The 18,107-nt window shown below is 40.7% G+C and overlaps 1 protein-coding gene across 9 annotated transcripts in view; it reads left to right on the plus strand.

Moving 5' to 3' along the window:
- Positions 1 to 18,107, plus strand: part of LOC135536872 (regulating synaptic membrane exocytosis protein 2-like) — a 118,106-nt gene that overhangs the window by 77,466 nt on the left and 22,533 nt on the right. For 7 of the 9 annotated variants that reach the window (XM_064963154.1, XM_064963103.1, XM_064963129.1 and 4 more), the window contains 7 exons: positions 7,065 to 7,195; positions 7,532 to 7,703; positions 8,333 to 8,486; positions 8,882 to 8,920; positions 9,987 to 10,140; positions 15,071 to 15,184; positions 15,824 to 15,886. In XM_064963154.1, the coding sequence (XP_064819226.1) occupies positions 7,065 to 7,195; positions 7,532 to 7,703; positions 8,333 to 8,486; positions 8,882 to 8,920; positions 9,987 to 10,140; positions 15,071 to 15,184; positions 15,824 to 15,886 (827 nt within the window). The remainder of the gene's footprint in view (positions 1 to 7,064; positions 7,196 to 7,531; positions 7,704 to 8,332; positions 8,487 to 8,881; positions 8,921 to 9,986; positions 10,141 to 15,070; positions 15,185 to 15,823; positions 15,887 to 18,107) is intronic. The other 2 variants (XM_064963110.1, XM_064963106.1) reach the window with 2 other exon arrangements.

The raw sequence follows: 18,107 nt of genomic DNA on the forward strand, positions 1-18,107 counted from the left end.
ACTGGACTATACTGGACTATTACTGGACTATACTGGACTATTACTGGACTACTACTGGACTATATACTGGACTATACTGGCCTACTACTGAACTATTACTGGACTATACTGGACTATTACTGGACTATATACTGGACTATATACTGGACTATTACAGGACTATACTGGACATTACTGGACATTACTGGACTATACTGGACTATATTGGACTATTACTGGACTATTACTGGACTATACTGGACATTAATGGACTATTACTAGACTATTACTGGACTATTACTGGACTATACTGGACTATACTGGACTATTACTGGACTATTACTGGACTATACTGGGCTATACTGGACTATACTGGACATTAATGGACTATTACTAGACTATTACTGGACTATTACTGGACTATTACTGGACTATACTGGACTATACTGGACATTAATGGACTATTACTAGACTATTACTGGACTATTACTGGACTATACTGGACTATACTGACTATACTGGACATTAATGGACTATTAATGGACTATTACTGGACTATTACTGGACTATACTGGACTACACTGGACTATAATGGACTATACTGGACTACACTGGACTATACTGGACTATACTGGACATTAATGGACTATTACTAGACTATTACTGGACTATACTGGACTATACTGGACATTAATGGACTATTACTAGACTATTACTGGACTATTAATGGCCTATACTGGACATTAATGGACTATTACTAGACTATTACTGGACTATTACTGGACTATTACTGGACTATACTGGACAATACTGGACATTAATGGACTATTACTAGACTATTACTGGACTATACTGGACTATACTGGACTATACTGGACAATACTGGACATTAATGGACTATTACTAGACTATTACTGGACTATTACTGGACTATACTGGACTATACTGGACTATACTGGACATTAATGGACTATTACTGGACTATTACTGGACTATACTGGACTATACTGGACTATACTGGACATTAATGGACTATTACTAGACTATTACTGGACTATTACTGGACTATACTGGACTATACTGGACTATACTGGACATTAATGGACTATTACTAGACTATTACTGGATTATTACTGGACAATACTGGACTATACTGGACTATTACTGGACTATACTGGACTATAATGGACTATTACTGGACTATACTGGACTATTACTGGACTACTACTGGACTATATACTGGACTATACTGGCCTACTACTGAACTATTACTGGACTATACTGGACTATTACTGGACTATATACTGGACTATATACTGGACTATTACAGGACTATACTGGACATTACTGGACATTACTGGACTATACTGGACTATATTGGACTATTACTGGACTATTACTGGACTATTGCTGAACTATACTGGACTATACTGGACTATTACTGGACTATTACTGGACTATTACTGGACTATACTGTACTATTACTGGACTATTACTGGACTATACTGGACTATTACTGGACTATTACTGGACTATACAAGACATCAATGGACTATTACTAGACTATACTGGACAATTACTGGACTATACTGGACATTAATGGACTATTACTAGACTATACTGGACTATTACTGGACTATTACTGGACTATTACTGGACCGTACTGGCCTACTACTGGACTATTACTGGACTATACTTGACTATTACTGGACTATACTGGACTATATACTGGACTATACTGGATTATTACTGGACTATACTGGACATTACTGGACATTACTGAACTATATTGGACTATATTGGACTATTACTGGGCTATTCCTGGACTATTACTGGACTATACTGGACTATTCCTGGACTATACTGGACTATACTGGGCTATTACTGGACTATTACTGGACTATACTGGACTATTACTGGACTATACTGGACTATTACTGGACTATACTAAACTATTACTGGACTATTACTGGACTATACTGGACTATTACTGGACATTAATGGACTATTACTAGACTATTACTGGACTATTACTGGACTATACTGGACTATACTGGACTATACTGGACATTAATGGACTATTACTAGACTATTACTGGACTATTACTGGACTATACTGGACTATACTGGACTATTACTGGACTATACTGGACTATACTGGACTATTACTGGACTATACTGGACTATTACTGGACTACTACTGGACTATATACTGGACTATACTGGCCTACTACTGAACTATTACTGGACTATACTGGACTATATACTGGACTATATACTGGACTATTACAGGACTATACTGGACATTACTGGACATTACTGGACTATACTGGACTATATTGGACTATTACTGGACTATTACTGGACTATACTGGACATTAATGGACTATTACTAGACTATTACTGGACTATTACTGGACTATACTGGACTATACTGGACTATTACTGGACTATTACTGGACTATACTGGACTATACTGGACTATACTGGACATTAATGGACTATTACTAGACTATTACTGGACTATTACTGGACTATTACTGGACTATACTGGACTATACTGGACATTAATGGACTATTACTAGACTATTACTGGACTATTACTGGACTATACTGGACTATACTGGACTATACTGGACATTAATGGACTATTAATGGACTATTACTGGACTATTACTGGACTATACTGGACTACACTGGACTATAATGGACTATACTGGACTACACTGGACTATACTGGACTATACTGGACATTAATGGACTATTACTAGACTATTACTGGACTATACTGGACTATACTGGACATTAATGGACTATTACTAGACTATTACTGGACTATTAATGGCCTATACTGGACATTAATGGACTATTACTAGACTATTACTGGACTATTACTGGACTATTACTGGACTATACTGGACAATACTGGACATTAATGGACTATTACTAGACTATTACTGGACTATACTGGACTATACTGGACTATACTGGACAATACTGGACATTAATGGACTATTACTAGACTATTACTGGACTATTACTGGACTATACTGGACTATACTGGACTATACTGGACATTAATGGACTATTACTGGACTATTACTGGACTATACTGGACTATACTGGACTATACTGGACATTAATGGACTATTACTAGACTATTACTGGACTATTACTGGACTATACTGGACTATACTGGACTATACTGGACATTAATGGACTATTACTAGACTATTACTGGATTATTACTGGACAATACTGGACTATACTGGACTATTACTGGACTATACTGGACTATACTGGACTATTACTGGACTATACTGGACTATTACTGGACTACTACTGGACTATATACTGGACTATACTGGCCTACTACTGAACTATTACTGGACTATACTGGACTATTACTGGACTATATACTGGACTATATACTGGACTATTACAGGACTATACTGGACATTACTGGACATTACTGGACTATACTGGACTATATTGGACTATTACTGGACTATTACTGGACTATTGCTGAACTATACTGGACTATACTGGACTATTACTGGACTATTACTGGACTATTACTGGACTATACTGTACTATTACTGGACTATTACTGGACTATACTGGACTATTACTGGACTATTACTGGACTATTACTGGACTATACTGGACATCAATGGACTATTACTAGACTATACTGGACAATTACTGGACTATACTGGACATTAATGGACTATTACTAGACTATACTGGACTATTACTGGACTATTACTGGACTATTACTGGACCGTACTGGCCTACTACTGGACTATTACTGGACTATACTTGACTATTACTGGACTATACTGGACTATATACTGGACTATACTGGATTATTACTGGACTATACTGGACATTACTGGACATTACTGAACTATATTGGACTATATTGGACTATTACTGGACTATTCCTGGACTATTACTGGACTATACTGGACTATTCCTGGACTATACTGGACTATACTGGGCTATTACTGGACTATTACTGGACTATACTGGACTATTACTGGACTATACTGGACTATTACTGGACTATACTAAACTATTACTGGACTATTACTGGACTATACTGGACTATACTGGACTATACTGGACATTAATGGACTATTACTAGACTATTACTGGACTATTACTGGACTATACTGGACTATACTGGACTATACTGGACATTAATGGACTATTACTAGACTATTACTGGATTATTACTGGACAATACTGGACTATACTGGACTATTACTGGACTATACTGGACTATACTGGACTATTACTGGACTATACTGGACTATTACTGGACTACTACTGGACTATATACTGGACTATACTGGCCTACTACTGAACTATTACTGGACTATACTGGACTATTACTGGACTATATACTGGACTATATACTGGACTATTACAGGACTATACTGGACATTACTGGACATTACTGGACTATACTGGACTATATTGGACTATTACTGGACTATTACTGGACTATTGCTGAACTATACTGGACTATACTGGACTATTACTGGACTATTACTGGACTATTACTGGACTATACTGTACTATTACTGGACTATTACTGGACTATACTGGACTATTACTGGACTATTACTGGACTATTACTGGACTATACTGGACATCAATGGACTATTACTAGACTATACTGGACAATTACTGGACTATACTGGACATTAATGGACTATTACTAGACTATACTGGACTATTACTGGACTATTACTGGACTATTACTGGACCGTACTGGCCTACTACTGGACTATTACTGGACTATACTTGACTATTACTGGACTATACTGGACTATATACTGGACTATACTGGATTATTACTGGACTATACTGGACATTACTGGACATTACTGAACTATATTGGACTATATTGGACTATTACTGGACTATTCCTGGACTATTACTGGACTATACTGGACTATTCCTGGACTATACTGGACTATACTGGGCTATTACTGGACTATTACTGGACTATACTGGACTATTACTGGACTATACTGGACTATTACTGGACTATACTAAACTATTACTGGACTATTACTGGACTATACTGGACTATTACTGGATGATACTGAACTATTACTGGACTATACTGGACTATTACTGCACTATTACTGGACTATCCTGGACTATTACTGGACTATACTGGACTATTACTGGACTATACTGGACTATTACTGGACTATACTGAACTATTACTGGACTATTACTGGACTATACTGGACTATTACTGGACTATACTGAACTATTACTGGACTATACTGGAGTATTACTGGACTATACTGAACTATTACTGGACTATTACTGGACTATACTGGACTATTACTGGACTATACTGAACTATTACTGGACTATACTGGATATTAATGGACTAGTACTGGACTATTACTGGACTGTACTGGACTTGACTGGACTTTACCGGAATGTACTGGATCTACACTGGACTGTACTGGACTATACTGTACGGTACTGGACTATACTGAACTATTACTGGACTATACTGGACTATTACTGCACTATTACTGGACTATACTGGACTATTACTGGACTATTACTGGACTATTACTGGACTGTACTGGACTTGACTGGACTTTACCGGAATGTACTGGATCTACACTGGACTGTACTGGACTATACTGGACTGTACTGGACTATTACTGGACTATACTGGACTATACTGGATCCACACTGGACTGTACTGGACTATACTGGATCTACACTGGACTATACTGGACTGTACAGGACTATACTGGACTGTACTTGGCTATACTGGATCTACACTGGACTATACTGGACTGCACTGGACTATACTGGACTGTACTGGGCTATACTGGATCTACACTGGACTGTACTGGACTATACTGGACTGCACTGGACTATACTGGACTGTACTGGGCTATACTGGATCTACACTGGACTGTACTAGACTATACTGGACTGTACTGGACTGTACTGGACTATACTGGACTATACTGGACTGTACTGGGCTATACTGGATCTACACTTGACTGTACTGGATCTACACTGGACTATACTGGACTGTACTGGATATACCCTGGACTATACTGGATCTACACTGGACTATACTGGACTGTACTGTATCCACACTGGACTGTACTGGACTATACTGGATCTACACTGGACTATACTGGACTGTACAGGACTATACTGGACTGTACTTGGCTATACTGGATCTACACTGGACTGTACTGGACTATACTGGACTGCACTGGACTATACTGGACTGTACTGGGCTATACTGGATCTACACTGGACTGTACTAGACTATACTGCACTGTACTGGACTGTACTGGACTATACTGGACTGCACTGGACTATACTGGACTGTACTGGGCTATACTGGATCTACACTGGACTGTACTAGACTATACTGCACTGTACTGGACTGTACTGGACTATACTGGACTATACTGGACTGTACTGGGCTATACTGGATCTACACTTGACTGTACTGGATCTACACTGGACTATACTGGACTGTACTGGATATACCCTGGACTATACTGGACTGTACTGGACTATACTGGATCTACACTGGACTATACTGGACTGTACTGGATCTACACTGGACTATACTGGACTGTACTGGACTATACTGGATCTACATTGGACTATACTGGACTATGCTGGACTGTACTGGACTATACTGGATTTACACGGGACTATACTGGACTATACTGTATCTATAGTGGACTGTACTGGACTGTACTGGACTATACTGGACTATACTGGACTGTACTGGGCTATACTGGATCTACACTTGACTGTACTGGATCTACACTGGACTATACTGGACTGTACTGGATCTACACTGGACTGTACTGGACTGTTCTGGGGGGGAGGCTGGATACATGGATGTGCGGGTGAACGGACAGATTTACGAACAAACAGTCAGACAGATTGATAAATGGCCTATATTTCCCTTTTCACAATGTCCTGTGTAATCCACAACCAATGGTCTACTCTAACTGGATCCATTCAGTCAAATTCATCTAATCCCATTATGTTGTTCCTAGGTAAAGCTGTGGTATGACAAAGTGGGCCATCAACTGATCGTCAACGTTCTTCAAGCCATAGACCTGCCCCCCCGACCGGACGGGCGACCCAGGAACCCCTACGTCAAGATGTACTTCCTCCCTGACCGAAGGTAAACCGGTCTCATATTACTAGGGTTAACATTAAGTAGTTCTTATACCTGTGTAAACACACAGTAATTACTGAAGTATATTACCAGTACAGGGGTTCAACATTGTACATAAACAGATCGTTTTTTTAATGTAACAATAACCAATATACTTAAACACACTGTCAACACGTTATCTTCTCTTATATTGCATCGTCCTTATAGTGAGTCACAGACCCTTATTTGGGGACAGTATGTGACAGATACATACATGACTCGCTGACTTCCTTTGACTCTCCTTCTACGGTTCGTCTTCCCTCTCCTAACATTCCTCTGCCTTCTCCCCTGTCATGTTCCCAGTGATAAGAGCAAGCGCAGGACCAAGACAGTAAAGAAGAGCGCTGGGCCCAAGTGGAACCAGACGTTCCTGTACTCCCACGTCCACCGCAGGGACTTCAGAGAACGCATGCTGGAGATCACTGTCTGGGACCAACCTAGAATACAGGAGGAGGAGAGTGACTTCCTGGGAGAGGTAAGATACACACGCACACACACACACACACATACATACATACATACATACATACATACATACATACATACATACATACATACATACATACATACACACACACACACACACACACACACACACACACACACACACACACACACACACACACACACACACACACATACACATACACATACACATACACACATACACACATACATACATACATACATATATACCCATTGATTAGCTGGAATGGAATGTATATTTGTATATTTATATTTGTCCTGTATATTTGACTGTGATATGTTTTTGTCTTACCTGGCTATCTTAAGATAAACGCACTCACTGTCATTCTGGATAAGATCTCTGTGATCATTTCTTTAAACAACGAAAGCTAATTTACCAACATTTGTGAAAATGAATATATATTGTTTTGAAATGAAACTCTTCATAAACATACAGTATACACAGAAAACAAAACACACACATTCATTTGCACGTATCCACACACACTTGCAAACTCAAACACGCACAGAGAACCACAGATGGATGCCATCATGTCCTCTATGCTGACGTTGTCTTGTTCTGTATGTTTCTGACTTTCTCTCCTACTCCTTCTTCCCTCTCTTCCCTCTCACTCCTAGATCCTAATAGAGCTGGAGACTGCCCTGCTGGACGACGTCCCTCACTGGTATAAACTCCAGACCCACGACGTGTCCTCTCTACCTCTGCCCCAGCCATCCCCTTACCTCCCGCGCAGACACACCTCTCACGACAGCCCCAGCAAGAAACTACAGAGTAAGTATTGTTGTGTGTGTGTGTGTGTGTGTGTGTGTGTGTGTGTGTGTGTGCGCACGCGCGCATGCGTATGTGTGTGAGAGAGAGCGAGAGAGTGTGTGTGCTTGCATGCGTGCGTTTGTGTGTGTGTATGTGTGTACAGTATATACATAGTGTGTGTGTGGTGTATGGACACTGACCTCGGCATATAGATTCTCCCTGCTACAGTATGCCAAGATGAACTTCCTATGAATTTGTTTCCTGTGTGTACGAGATCGATCGCAACTGCCATGGAAATTCTCAACCCTACTGTGTGTAAACTCTCTACCCTGCTGTGTGTATACCCTCTACCCTACTGTGCGTGTGTAATCCTACCTTGTGTGTGTGTGTGTGCGTGTCTATCCACTGTTGTGCAGGGTCCCATCGCATCATTGACACAGAGTTTGATGATACAGGTATAGTGGTAGTATCTGAAGGTGGGTGGGTGGGGGCATGGTTACTGTTACCCAGCTTCAAGTAGTGAGAGTCCAGCACTGGAGGAGAGAGGTGCGACCACTTTACAGCTCCCCTCATACCCCAGCCTATCTGGCCTGTCAAACCATGGGCTACTTCATTTGATCCCAACTGACAACTTCAGAGATGTTTTACATCGGGGAAAAAAACGTCCCAATTTTACCCCACACTTTGGATTTAACTCTGATTTAAAACAGGCAAGGGCACTTCTACCAGCCTTTTGTAATACCAATGTATACTACAACGATACTATGGTATTACTACAATTGTATTATGGTATGTGTTCTGCCATGATACTGTACACATCCTTTCTCCTCCTCTGCCAGACTGTAGTAATGCAGCTTGTAGAGCAGATCCACTGGGAGCACTGAGTGCATGGAGCTATAGAGCCGTGATGTCGCTGTCCATTCCACTGACGCTGTCACCTGCATGTCTGGTAGTAGAGCCTGAAGTAGTGGTGACTCAAGACAACAAGACAAGGATACGGTGTATAAACCAGTGCCTGATTCGCACCATAGGGTCAACATGAGCTGTGCTGTTCTGGCTCGGCTATTTCAAAAAGAATAAAAGGCTACTTAGCCTGAGTGCCAGTCAGTTTCTGCCTTAGCCTGGTTGCCATTGCAAACTGGCAATGGTGTAACTTTGTGGAATGCAGAAACAGTCCGGTACACAAGTTAGCTCAATACCTGGTGTAACTATCCAATGCAACTCTTCAAATGTAAACAAAAAACTTCCAGTGTAAAATATCCCACTCTGATGTGCTACAGTTTGCAGTCTGTATCATTTGTCCTCTCAGCTCCCTCACGTGGCATGGGTTTGATCAGACTAGAGCTGCTATGGGCCACTGTATTAATAGAAGCTGAGCACCAGCATGATCTCTGTAGTTTTGGGGGAACCAAGCGATCACCAGAAGGCGTAGTGAATGTTGAGTGGCGGAGCTCAACGCTGACACATTTTGTCAGCAGGTAACATGCTACGACTGCTGATTCCTCCTCCGTATGTGTGTAGGTGCAGAGCGTAACTCGAGGGAGAGGGAGAGGAACAGCACCCTGACTGTCCCAGAGCAGCAGAGACTGGCCCAGCACCGCTCCAGATCTGTGTCCCCTCACCGCGAGGACATAACAAGGGCCCGCTCCCGCCCTGCACACGTCCCCATGCAGAGGTAGCTGCAGTTTTTGTATCACACAGCTATACCTAAACTAGTCTTGCGTAGCCATACATCGGAATCACGTTGTTGTCACGCTGCCTGGTTCTCCACGAGACTACACCCACATACATCTGCATTCTTCTTTCTCTCTCTCTCTCTCTCTCTCGCTCTCTCTCTTTTTTCTCTCTCTCTCTCTTTCTCTCTCTCTCTCTTTCTCTCTCGCTCTCTTTCTCTTTTTCTTTCTTTCTCTCTTTTTTCTCTCTCTTTCCCTTTCTCTCTTGCTCGCTTTCTCCCTCTTTCTCTCTCTCTCTCTCTCTCTCTCTCTCTCTCTCTCTCTCTCTTTTCTCTTTCTTTCTCTCTCTCTCTCTCGCTCTCTTTCTCTTTTTCTTTCTTCCTCTCTTTTTCTCTCTCTTTCCCTTTCTCTCTTGCTCGCTTTCTCCCTCTTTCTCTCGCTCTCTCTTTCTCTCTCTTTCTCCCTCTCTCTCTCTCTTTCTTTCTCTCTCTCCTTCTCTCTCTTTCTTTTTCTTTCTCTCTTTCCCTGCCTTAAAATCTGGTATTAAAATACTTTTTTTGTGGGGGGGGTTGCATCATTTGATTTACACAACATGCTTACCACTTTGTAGATGCAAAGTATTTTTTATTGTGAAACAAACAAGAAATAAGCCAAAAAAACGGAAAACTTGAGCGTGCATAACTATTCACCCCCCCCCCCCCAAAAGTCAATGCTTTGTAAAGCCACCTTTTGCAGCAATTCCAGCAGTAAGTCTCTTGGGATATGTCTCTATAAGCTTGGCACATCTAGCCACTGGGATATTTGCCCATTCTTCAAGGCAAAACTGTTCCAGCTCCTTCAAGGCTGATGGGTTCCTGTTGGTGTACAGCAATCGTTAAATCATACCACAGATTATTAATTGGATTGACGTCTGTGCTATGACTACTTCATTCCAAGCCATTTAAATGTTTCCCCTTAAACCACTCAAGTGTTGCTTTAGCATTATGCTTAGGGTCATTGTTCTGCTGGAAGGTGAACCTCCGTCCCAGTCTCAAATCTCTGGAAGATTGAAACACGTTTCCTTGAAGAATTTCCCTGTTTTTAGAGCCATCCATCATTCCTTCAAATCTGACCAGTTTCCCAGTCCCTGCCGATGAAAAACATCCCCACAGCATGATGCTGCCACCACCATGCGTCAATGTGGGGATGGTGCTCTCAGGGTAATGGGAGGTGTTGGGTTTGTGCCAGACATAGCATTTTTCTTGGTGGCCAAAAAGATACATTTTAATCTCATCTGACCAGAGTACATTCTTCCATATGTTTGGGGAGTCTCCCACAAGCCTTTTGGCAAACACCAAACAGGGTTTTCTTATTTTTTTTCTATAAGCAATGGCTTTTTTCTGGACACTCTTCCATAAAGCCCAGCTCTGTGGAATATACTGCTTAAAGTGGTCCTATGGCCAGATACTCCAATCTCAGCTGTGGAGCTTTGCATCTCCTTCAGGGCTATCTTTGGTCTCTTTGTTGCCTCTCTGATTAATGCCCTCCTTGTCTGGTCTGTGAGTTTTGGTGGCCGGCCCTCTCTTGGCAGGTTTGTTGTGGTGCCATATTCTTTCCATTTTTTAATAATGTATTTAATGTTGGTCCGTGGGATGTTCAAAGTTTCTGATATTTTTTCATCACCCAACCCTTTCAAAACAGGTGTATATATACTGAGATCATGTGACAGATCATGTGACACTGAGATTGCACACAGGTGGACTTTATTTAATTAATTATGTGACTTTTGGAGGTAATTGGTTGCACACCAGATCTTATTTTGGGGCTTCATCACATAGGGGGAGAATACATATGCACATACCACTTTTCCATTTTTCATTTTTTGAAACAAGTATTTTTTTTCATTTCACCAAGTTGGACTATTTTGTGTATGTCCATTACAAGAAATCGAAATAGAAATCCATTTAAATTACAGGTTGTAATGCAACAAAATAGGAAAAATGCCAAGGGGGTGAATACTTTTGCATTGCACTGTATATATACAGTACCGGTTTGGACACAGCTACTCATTCAAGGGTTTTTCTTTAATTGTACTATTTTCTACATTGTAGAATAATAGTGAAGACATCACAACTATGAAATAACACATATGGAATCATGTAGTAACCAAAAAAGTGTTAACCTCTCTAAGGTATGTTAATTAATAACCTTAACCTTTGATCATCACTTACCTTTGATGATCTTCATATGGTTGCACTCAGAAGACATTAATTTATTAAATAAATGTTCCTTTTGTTCGATAAAGTCTCTCGTTATATCCGAAAACCTCCATTTTGTTCGCACGTTTTCTTCAGTAATCCACAGGCTCAAACGCAGTCACAACAGGCAGACAAAGTTCATAGAAACATGTCAAACAATGTTTCAATTCAATCCTCAGGTTATTTTTAGCCTAAATAATCGATAATATTTCAACCGGACAATAACGTTGTCAATATAAAAGGTAAACAAGAAAGGCATTCTCTCTGGTCGTGCACATGAAAAAGCTCTGTGACACGCAGGGTCCACTCATTCAGACTGCTCTTACTCTCTAATTTTTCAGATTACAAGCCTGAAACAATTTCTAAAGACTGTTGGCATCTAGTGGAAGGCATAGGAACTGCAATTTGAGGCCTAAGTCAATGGATACTGTAATGGCATTGAATAGAAAACTACAACAACAACAAAAATCCTACTTCCTGAATGGATTTTTCTCAGGTTTTCACCTGCCAAATCAGTTCTGTTATACTCACAGACATTATTTTAACAGTTTTGGAAACTTTAGTGTGTTCTATCTAAATCGACTAATTATATGCATATCCTATATTCTGGGCCTGAGTAGAAGGCAGTTTAATTTGGGCAAGCTTTTCATCCAAAATTCCAAATGCTGCCCCCTACCCTAGAGAAGTTAAACAATGTTATGTTTGTTGAAAGGATCGGACCAAGGCGCAGCATGCATAGAGTTCCACATTCTTTAATAGTGAAACTTACAACAAAAACAACAAAGAATATAACAAGGCAAATATACAAAAACAAGATCCCCAATCAGAGACAACGATAGAAAGCTGCCTCTGATTGGGAACCATACTCGGCCAAAAACAAAGAAATAGACAACATAGAATGCCATAGAATTGTGAGACGCAGGGTAGGTGAACGGATGATCTCCGCTTGTTTGGTTCCTACGTGAAGCATGGAGGAGGAGGTGTGATGGTGTGGTGGTGCTTTTCTCTGTTAGTGATTTATTTAGAATTCAAGGCACATTTAACCAGCATGGCTACCACAGCATTCTGCAGCGATACGCCATCCAATCTGGTTAGCGCTTAGTGGGGCTATCATTTGTTTTTCAACAGGACAATGACCCAAAACACACCTCCAGGCTGTGTAAGGGCTATTTGACCAAGAAGGAGAGTCATGGAATGCTGCATCAGATGACCTGCCCTCCACTATCACCCAACCTCAACCCAAATGAGATGGTTTGGGATGAGTTGGACCACACAGTAAAGAAAAAGCAGCCAACAAGTGCTCAGCATATGTGGGAACGCCGTCAATTCCTCATGAAGTTGGTTGAGAGAATGTCATAAGTGTGCAAAGCTGTTAACAAGGCAAAGGGTGGCTACATTGAAGAATCTAACATTTTAAATATATTTTGATTTGTTTAACTTCTTATGGTATAGGGGACGCTTGTGTCCCACTTGGCCAAAAGCCAGGGAAAATGCAGCGCAGCAAATTCAAATAAAATTATGTAAAAATCAAACTTTCATTAAATCACACATGTAAGATACTAAATTAAAGCTACACTCGTTGTGAATCCATCCAACATGTCAGATTTTAAAAAGGCTTTTTGGCGAAAGCATAAGAAGCCATTATCTGATGATAGCACAACAGTAAACAAAAAGAGTAGCATATTTCAACCCTGCAGGCGCTACACAAAACGCAGAAATAAAATATAAAACATGCCTTACCTTTGACGAGCTTCTTTTGTTTGCACTCAAATATGTCCCATAAATATCACAATTGGTCCTTTTGTTCGATTAATTCAGTCCATATATATCCAAAATGTCAATTTATTTGGCGCATTTGATCCAGAAAAAAACAGCTTCCAAATTGCGCAATGTCACTACAAAATATCTCAAAAGTTGCCTGTAAACTTCGCCAAAACATTTCAAACTACTTTTGTAATACAAGTTTAGGTATTTTTAAACGTTAATAATCTATCAAATTGAAGACGGGTCTATCTGTGTTCAATACAGGAAGACAACAAACCAACGCTACTTTTCAAGTCTTGCGCAACTCTCAACAGTGTTACCCATTTCCTAGATGGCCGTACTTCTTCAGTGCGCAAAGGAACAACCTCAACCAAATTCCAAAGACTGGTGACATCCAGTGGAAGCGGTAGGAACTGAAAACAAGTGCCTAAGAAATACCGTTTCCCAATGAGATCTCACTGAACAGACAGAGACCTCAAAAAAGAAATTCTGAGCGGTTAGTCCTCTGGGTTTTGCCTGCTACATAAGTTCTGTTATACTCACAGACATGATTCAAACTTCAGAGTGTTTTCTATCCAAATCTACTAATAATATGCATATCTTATATTCTTGGAATGAGTAGCAGGAAGTTGAAATTGGGCACGCTATTTATCCAAAAGTGAAAATGCTTCCCCCTATACCTTAAGAAGTTAACACTTTTTTTGGTTATTACATGATTCCATATGTGCTATTTCATAGTTTTCATGTCTTCACTATTGTTCACATTCATTCATACCCCTGGGTTGAAACTTCAGCACACTCTTATGGCTCAAATCAATTTCCTTTTATGTCCACACTATGACAAAACCAACGTTATTAGCTAAATGTTATCACAGTAACACTCTGTAACCAAAACCTCAGTAACACTCCTCTCTATGTCCTACCCCATCAGGAGTCTGGATGAGATCCATCAGAACCGCCACCACTCCTGCTCCCCCTCTCGTTACCATGACTCCCACGGGGAGCACCGCTCTGGAGACTCGGACTACGAGTACTCCGAGGACAGGTAACATCACCCAGATTGTGGTGGCTGGTGGCCTTTGTTTATTAGGGAGGAGGTTAGACGTTAGACGCTGTAGGTAATGTATCAGGGAGTTTAAGATCACAGCCGGTCTGAGAATAGTTTGGTGGCTTATGGCTGGGAGAGAGTGTGTGCAGGTTATGCAGTGAAGTTCCAGTGTTTGTGTACAATAAGGATATACTTTGGAGTATCTAATTTGAGTAGAGCTTTGAGTTCAATATAGGAGTTGATGCTGACATGGTTTCCTTCTTATTTTGTTCATTTGCAATCAAATACCTTTAGAAGTACAGTATTCCTTTACGCCCAATTATTTCAAAGAGGTTGACAACTAGCTTTTAATTTTTGAGGTTGAAAGTGTCGGATACTCCAAGGACAAGTGGAATAGCAGGCTACATTAGTACTGTTCTATACTAATAATTACTAATACGACTAACAGTCTAATGCAAAAGTCTCTTACTAAAAGGTTAATATCATATTTATTATTATTGATGCTGAATCAAAATTATGATTTCATGATTTCTTCTCATTTCTTTTCTCATGAGCGGGTTTGTCTGATTTGACCATCCTCTTACGTTGTTGTTTTTGACTGGTTGTTCGGTTCACCCATCGCCATGGCAATCACAGTGAGGTCCTCGAGATGCACAGGTCTATCCGAGGCGGGAGTGCCGAGTGCCTGCACACAAACAGGTAAACAAAAACAACAACAACCAAAAAGCCAGAAACGTTACTGTTATCGTCCCGACCCACCATCTTTCTTCTATTGTATTACCCATCATTCTTTGCATTGTCATTCAATGTCAACAGCTCCATGTTAACTCGGTCAGTGATACTACAGTCTATGGTTGTGATATAGAGAGTGTATGTTATGTATCACGTGGCAATGTTTTTGTTTAATGTGATGTGTTCCTGTTCCATGTGCTGCATCAATGTTTGCTTTTTTGTCTACCTGCATAGAAGGTGGACAATGTGAAAGTCGTCTTTGTAATGCATTCAGCTTTATCTAGTTTTAGAATATCGATGAATTCGTTCCAGACACAAAGGGACTTATTTTTTCACCCGAGAGGCCAAAAATAGTACCACACACTCTCCATGACACCATAAAAACATTGAGTTTATATTGGGTTTTAAACAGATTATAATAGATTACAGAATTGCTCTATTGTTTATCTCAGAATAGTATGAAAATCTCTCTTGGTGAATTACATTTTTGTCTGAACATTTTATCTGTAGCAGATTAATGTTATTTTTGTTTTATTTATAGAATTGTGTTGTTTTTTCCCCTCTTCTGTTTTTCCCCCCTCAATCAATGCACGGTCTACACTCAAATAACTACACAGGGGCGTAGCTAGGTCAAGCAATACACTACCACCCAAAATGCCCCTATTAGTCAATGGTATACACAAGGACATATACAGGTAAGAGAGTAGAATAAGAAAACCCTGCTCTCTTTCCTTTTACTCTTCCCCAAAACCTGAACTCAACTCATCGTTGACATTTTGTGGCTTATGATGTTGTATCAACGTTCTCTCAATGTAATTGATTCCCCACACCGACCCCTAACAGAGCTTTACAGATTCGATGTGGTACCACTCTCCGAGGGTGTCTCAGGGGAGTTGGGATATGCAAAAAAAACACATTTCCAATTGGACAAATATAAGCGTCCACCAAATTATTATTGATTATATAATATGAATACCCTGGACCAGATCTGTTACAGTAGTACTATGGTAGTACTTCACTGTATATTTTAAAACTATAATCCTATGTACTGTCCTATATACAGTAGATATATTACATACTTGGTTTCCTAGTGCTATAATGCTTTGACACGTGCAATTTAAAATCTGTTTAGATGGATTTATATAATCAGCATTACATTTAATCTTCATACATATAATGAACGGCAGGACAATCCCCCATCCCTACTTTCTCCGTGTCCTCTGTTGTCGTCTATGTCTTGGGCCTCCATCAGACAATCCCCCATCACTACACAGTAGTTGGGGAGAGGAAATAGTGAGAATGGGGATTAGGATGGAGTAGATGTGATATGCTGGTGTCAAACCTGGATATTCCTCCTCCGTGCCTCGAACTCCAGGGATGTCCATCTGACATATTTATTGCATTTCTGTTTTTATATGGTTTGTTTGTTGACTTCAGTGCCACTGTTGGGTTTCCTTGTACGTCTTTATCATGGTTCATTATTTGGCCTCTTATTCCCTTTGCATGTACGTCAAATCTAGGTTTTCTTTCCCTTTCTTGCATGCGTCTATACCATCTACCACGGTTTCACACGCGTGTAGCAACACCCTCCCTGCATGCCTAAAGAGCAAGCCTCCCCGGGGGCATCAGGGAGGGGGCGGTCCGGCCTCCCGTAGCGTTCTCACGCACCGTGTGCTCAGGTTCACTGATGAGGTCACCGTTAGGTAAGAAACCCATTGCCCCGCTCCCTTTGTCCTCTGCCCTCCCACCCCCAACGGACTTCACCTCTCCACCACCAACCCCACGGATGACCCTCTCCCGCCGCCCAAAAGGCCTGCCTTTGCACTCCACCGTCCATCCCTTTGTGAGGGATCGAATGCTCATCCTTAACCTCAACTTGTGTGTAAGACCACAGGACATACAACAGGGTTGACTGTATTAAACAATGATCAACTAAGTCCTTATTGGCACACTGCAAACCATAGCATACATTGGGGCTCTGTGTCATGTGAGGCAAGCGATGCCAGTTGGACACAGCATCTTTTCCAGTGTTGTGTTGACATCCATGGCTGCAACAAAGACCATGACATGACAAATGACAAGGTCCTCGACTGTAGTAGGCTCCCTGCCAGAGAGAAGTGAGAGAGAAAGAGATTGTGTGTGTGTGATAGAGAGTATTTGTGCTATAGTATGTCTGCTCACACAAATT

This window comes from Oncorhynchus masou, chromosome 5 (assembly GCF_036934945.1).
Source record: "Oncorhynchus masou masou isolate Uvic2021 chromosome 5, UVic_Omas_1.1, whole genome shotgun sequence".
Lineage (NCBI taxonomy): Eukaryota > Metazoa > Chordata > Actinopteri > Salmoniformes > Salmonidae > Oncorhynchus > Oncorhynchus masou.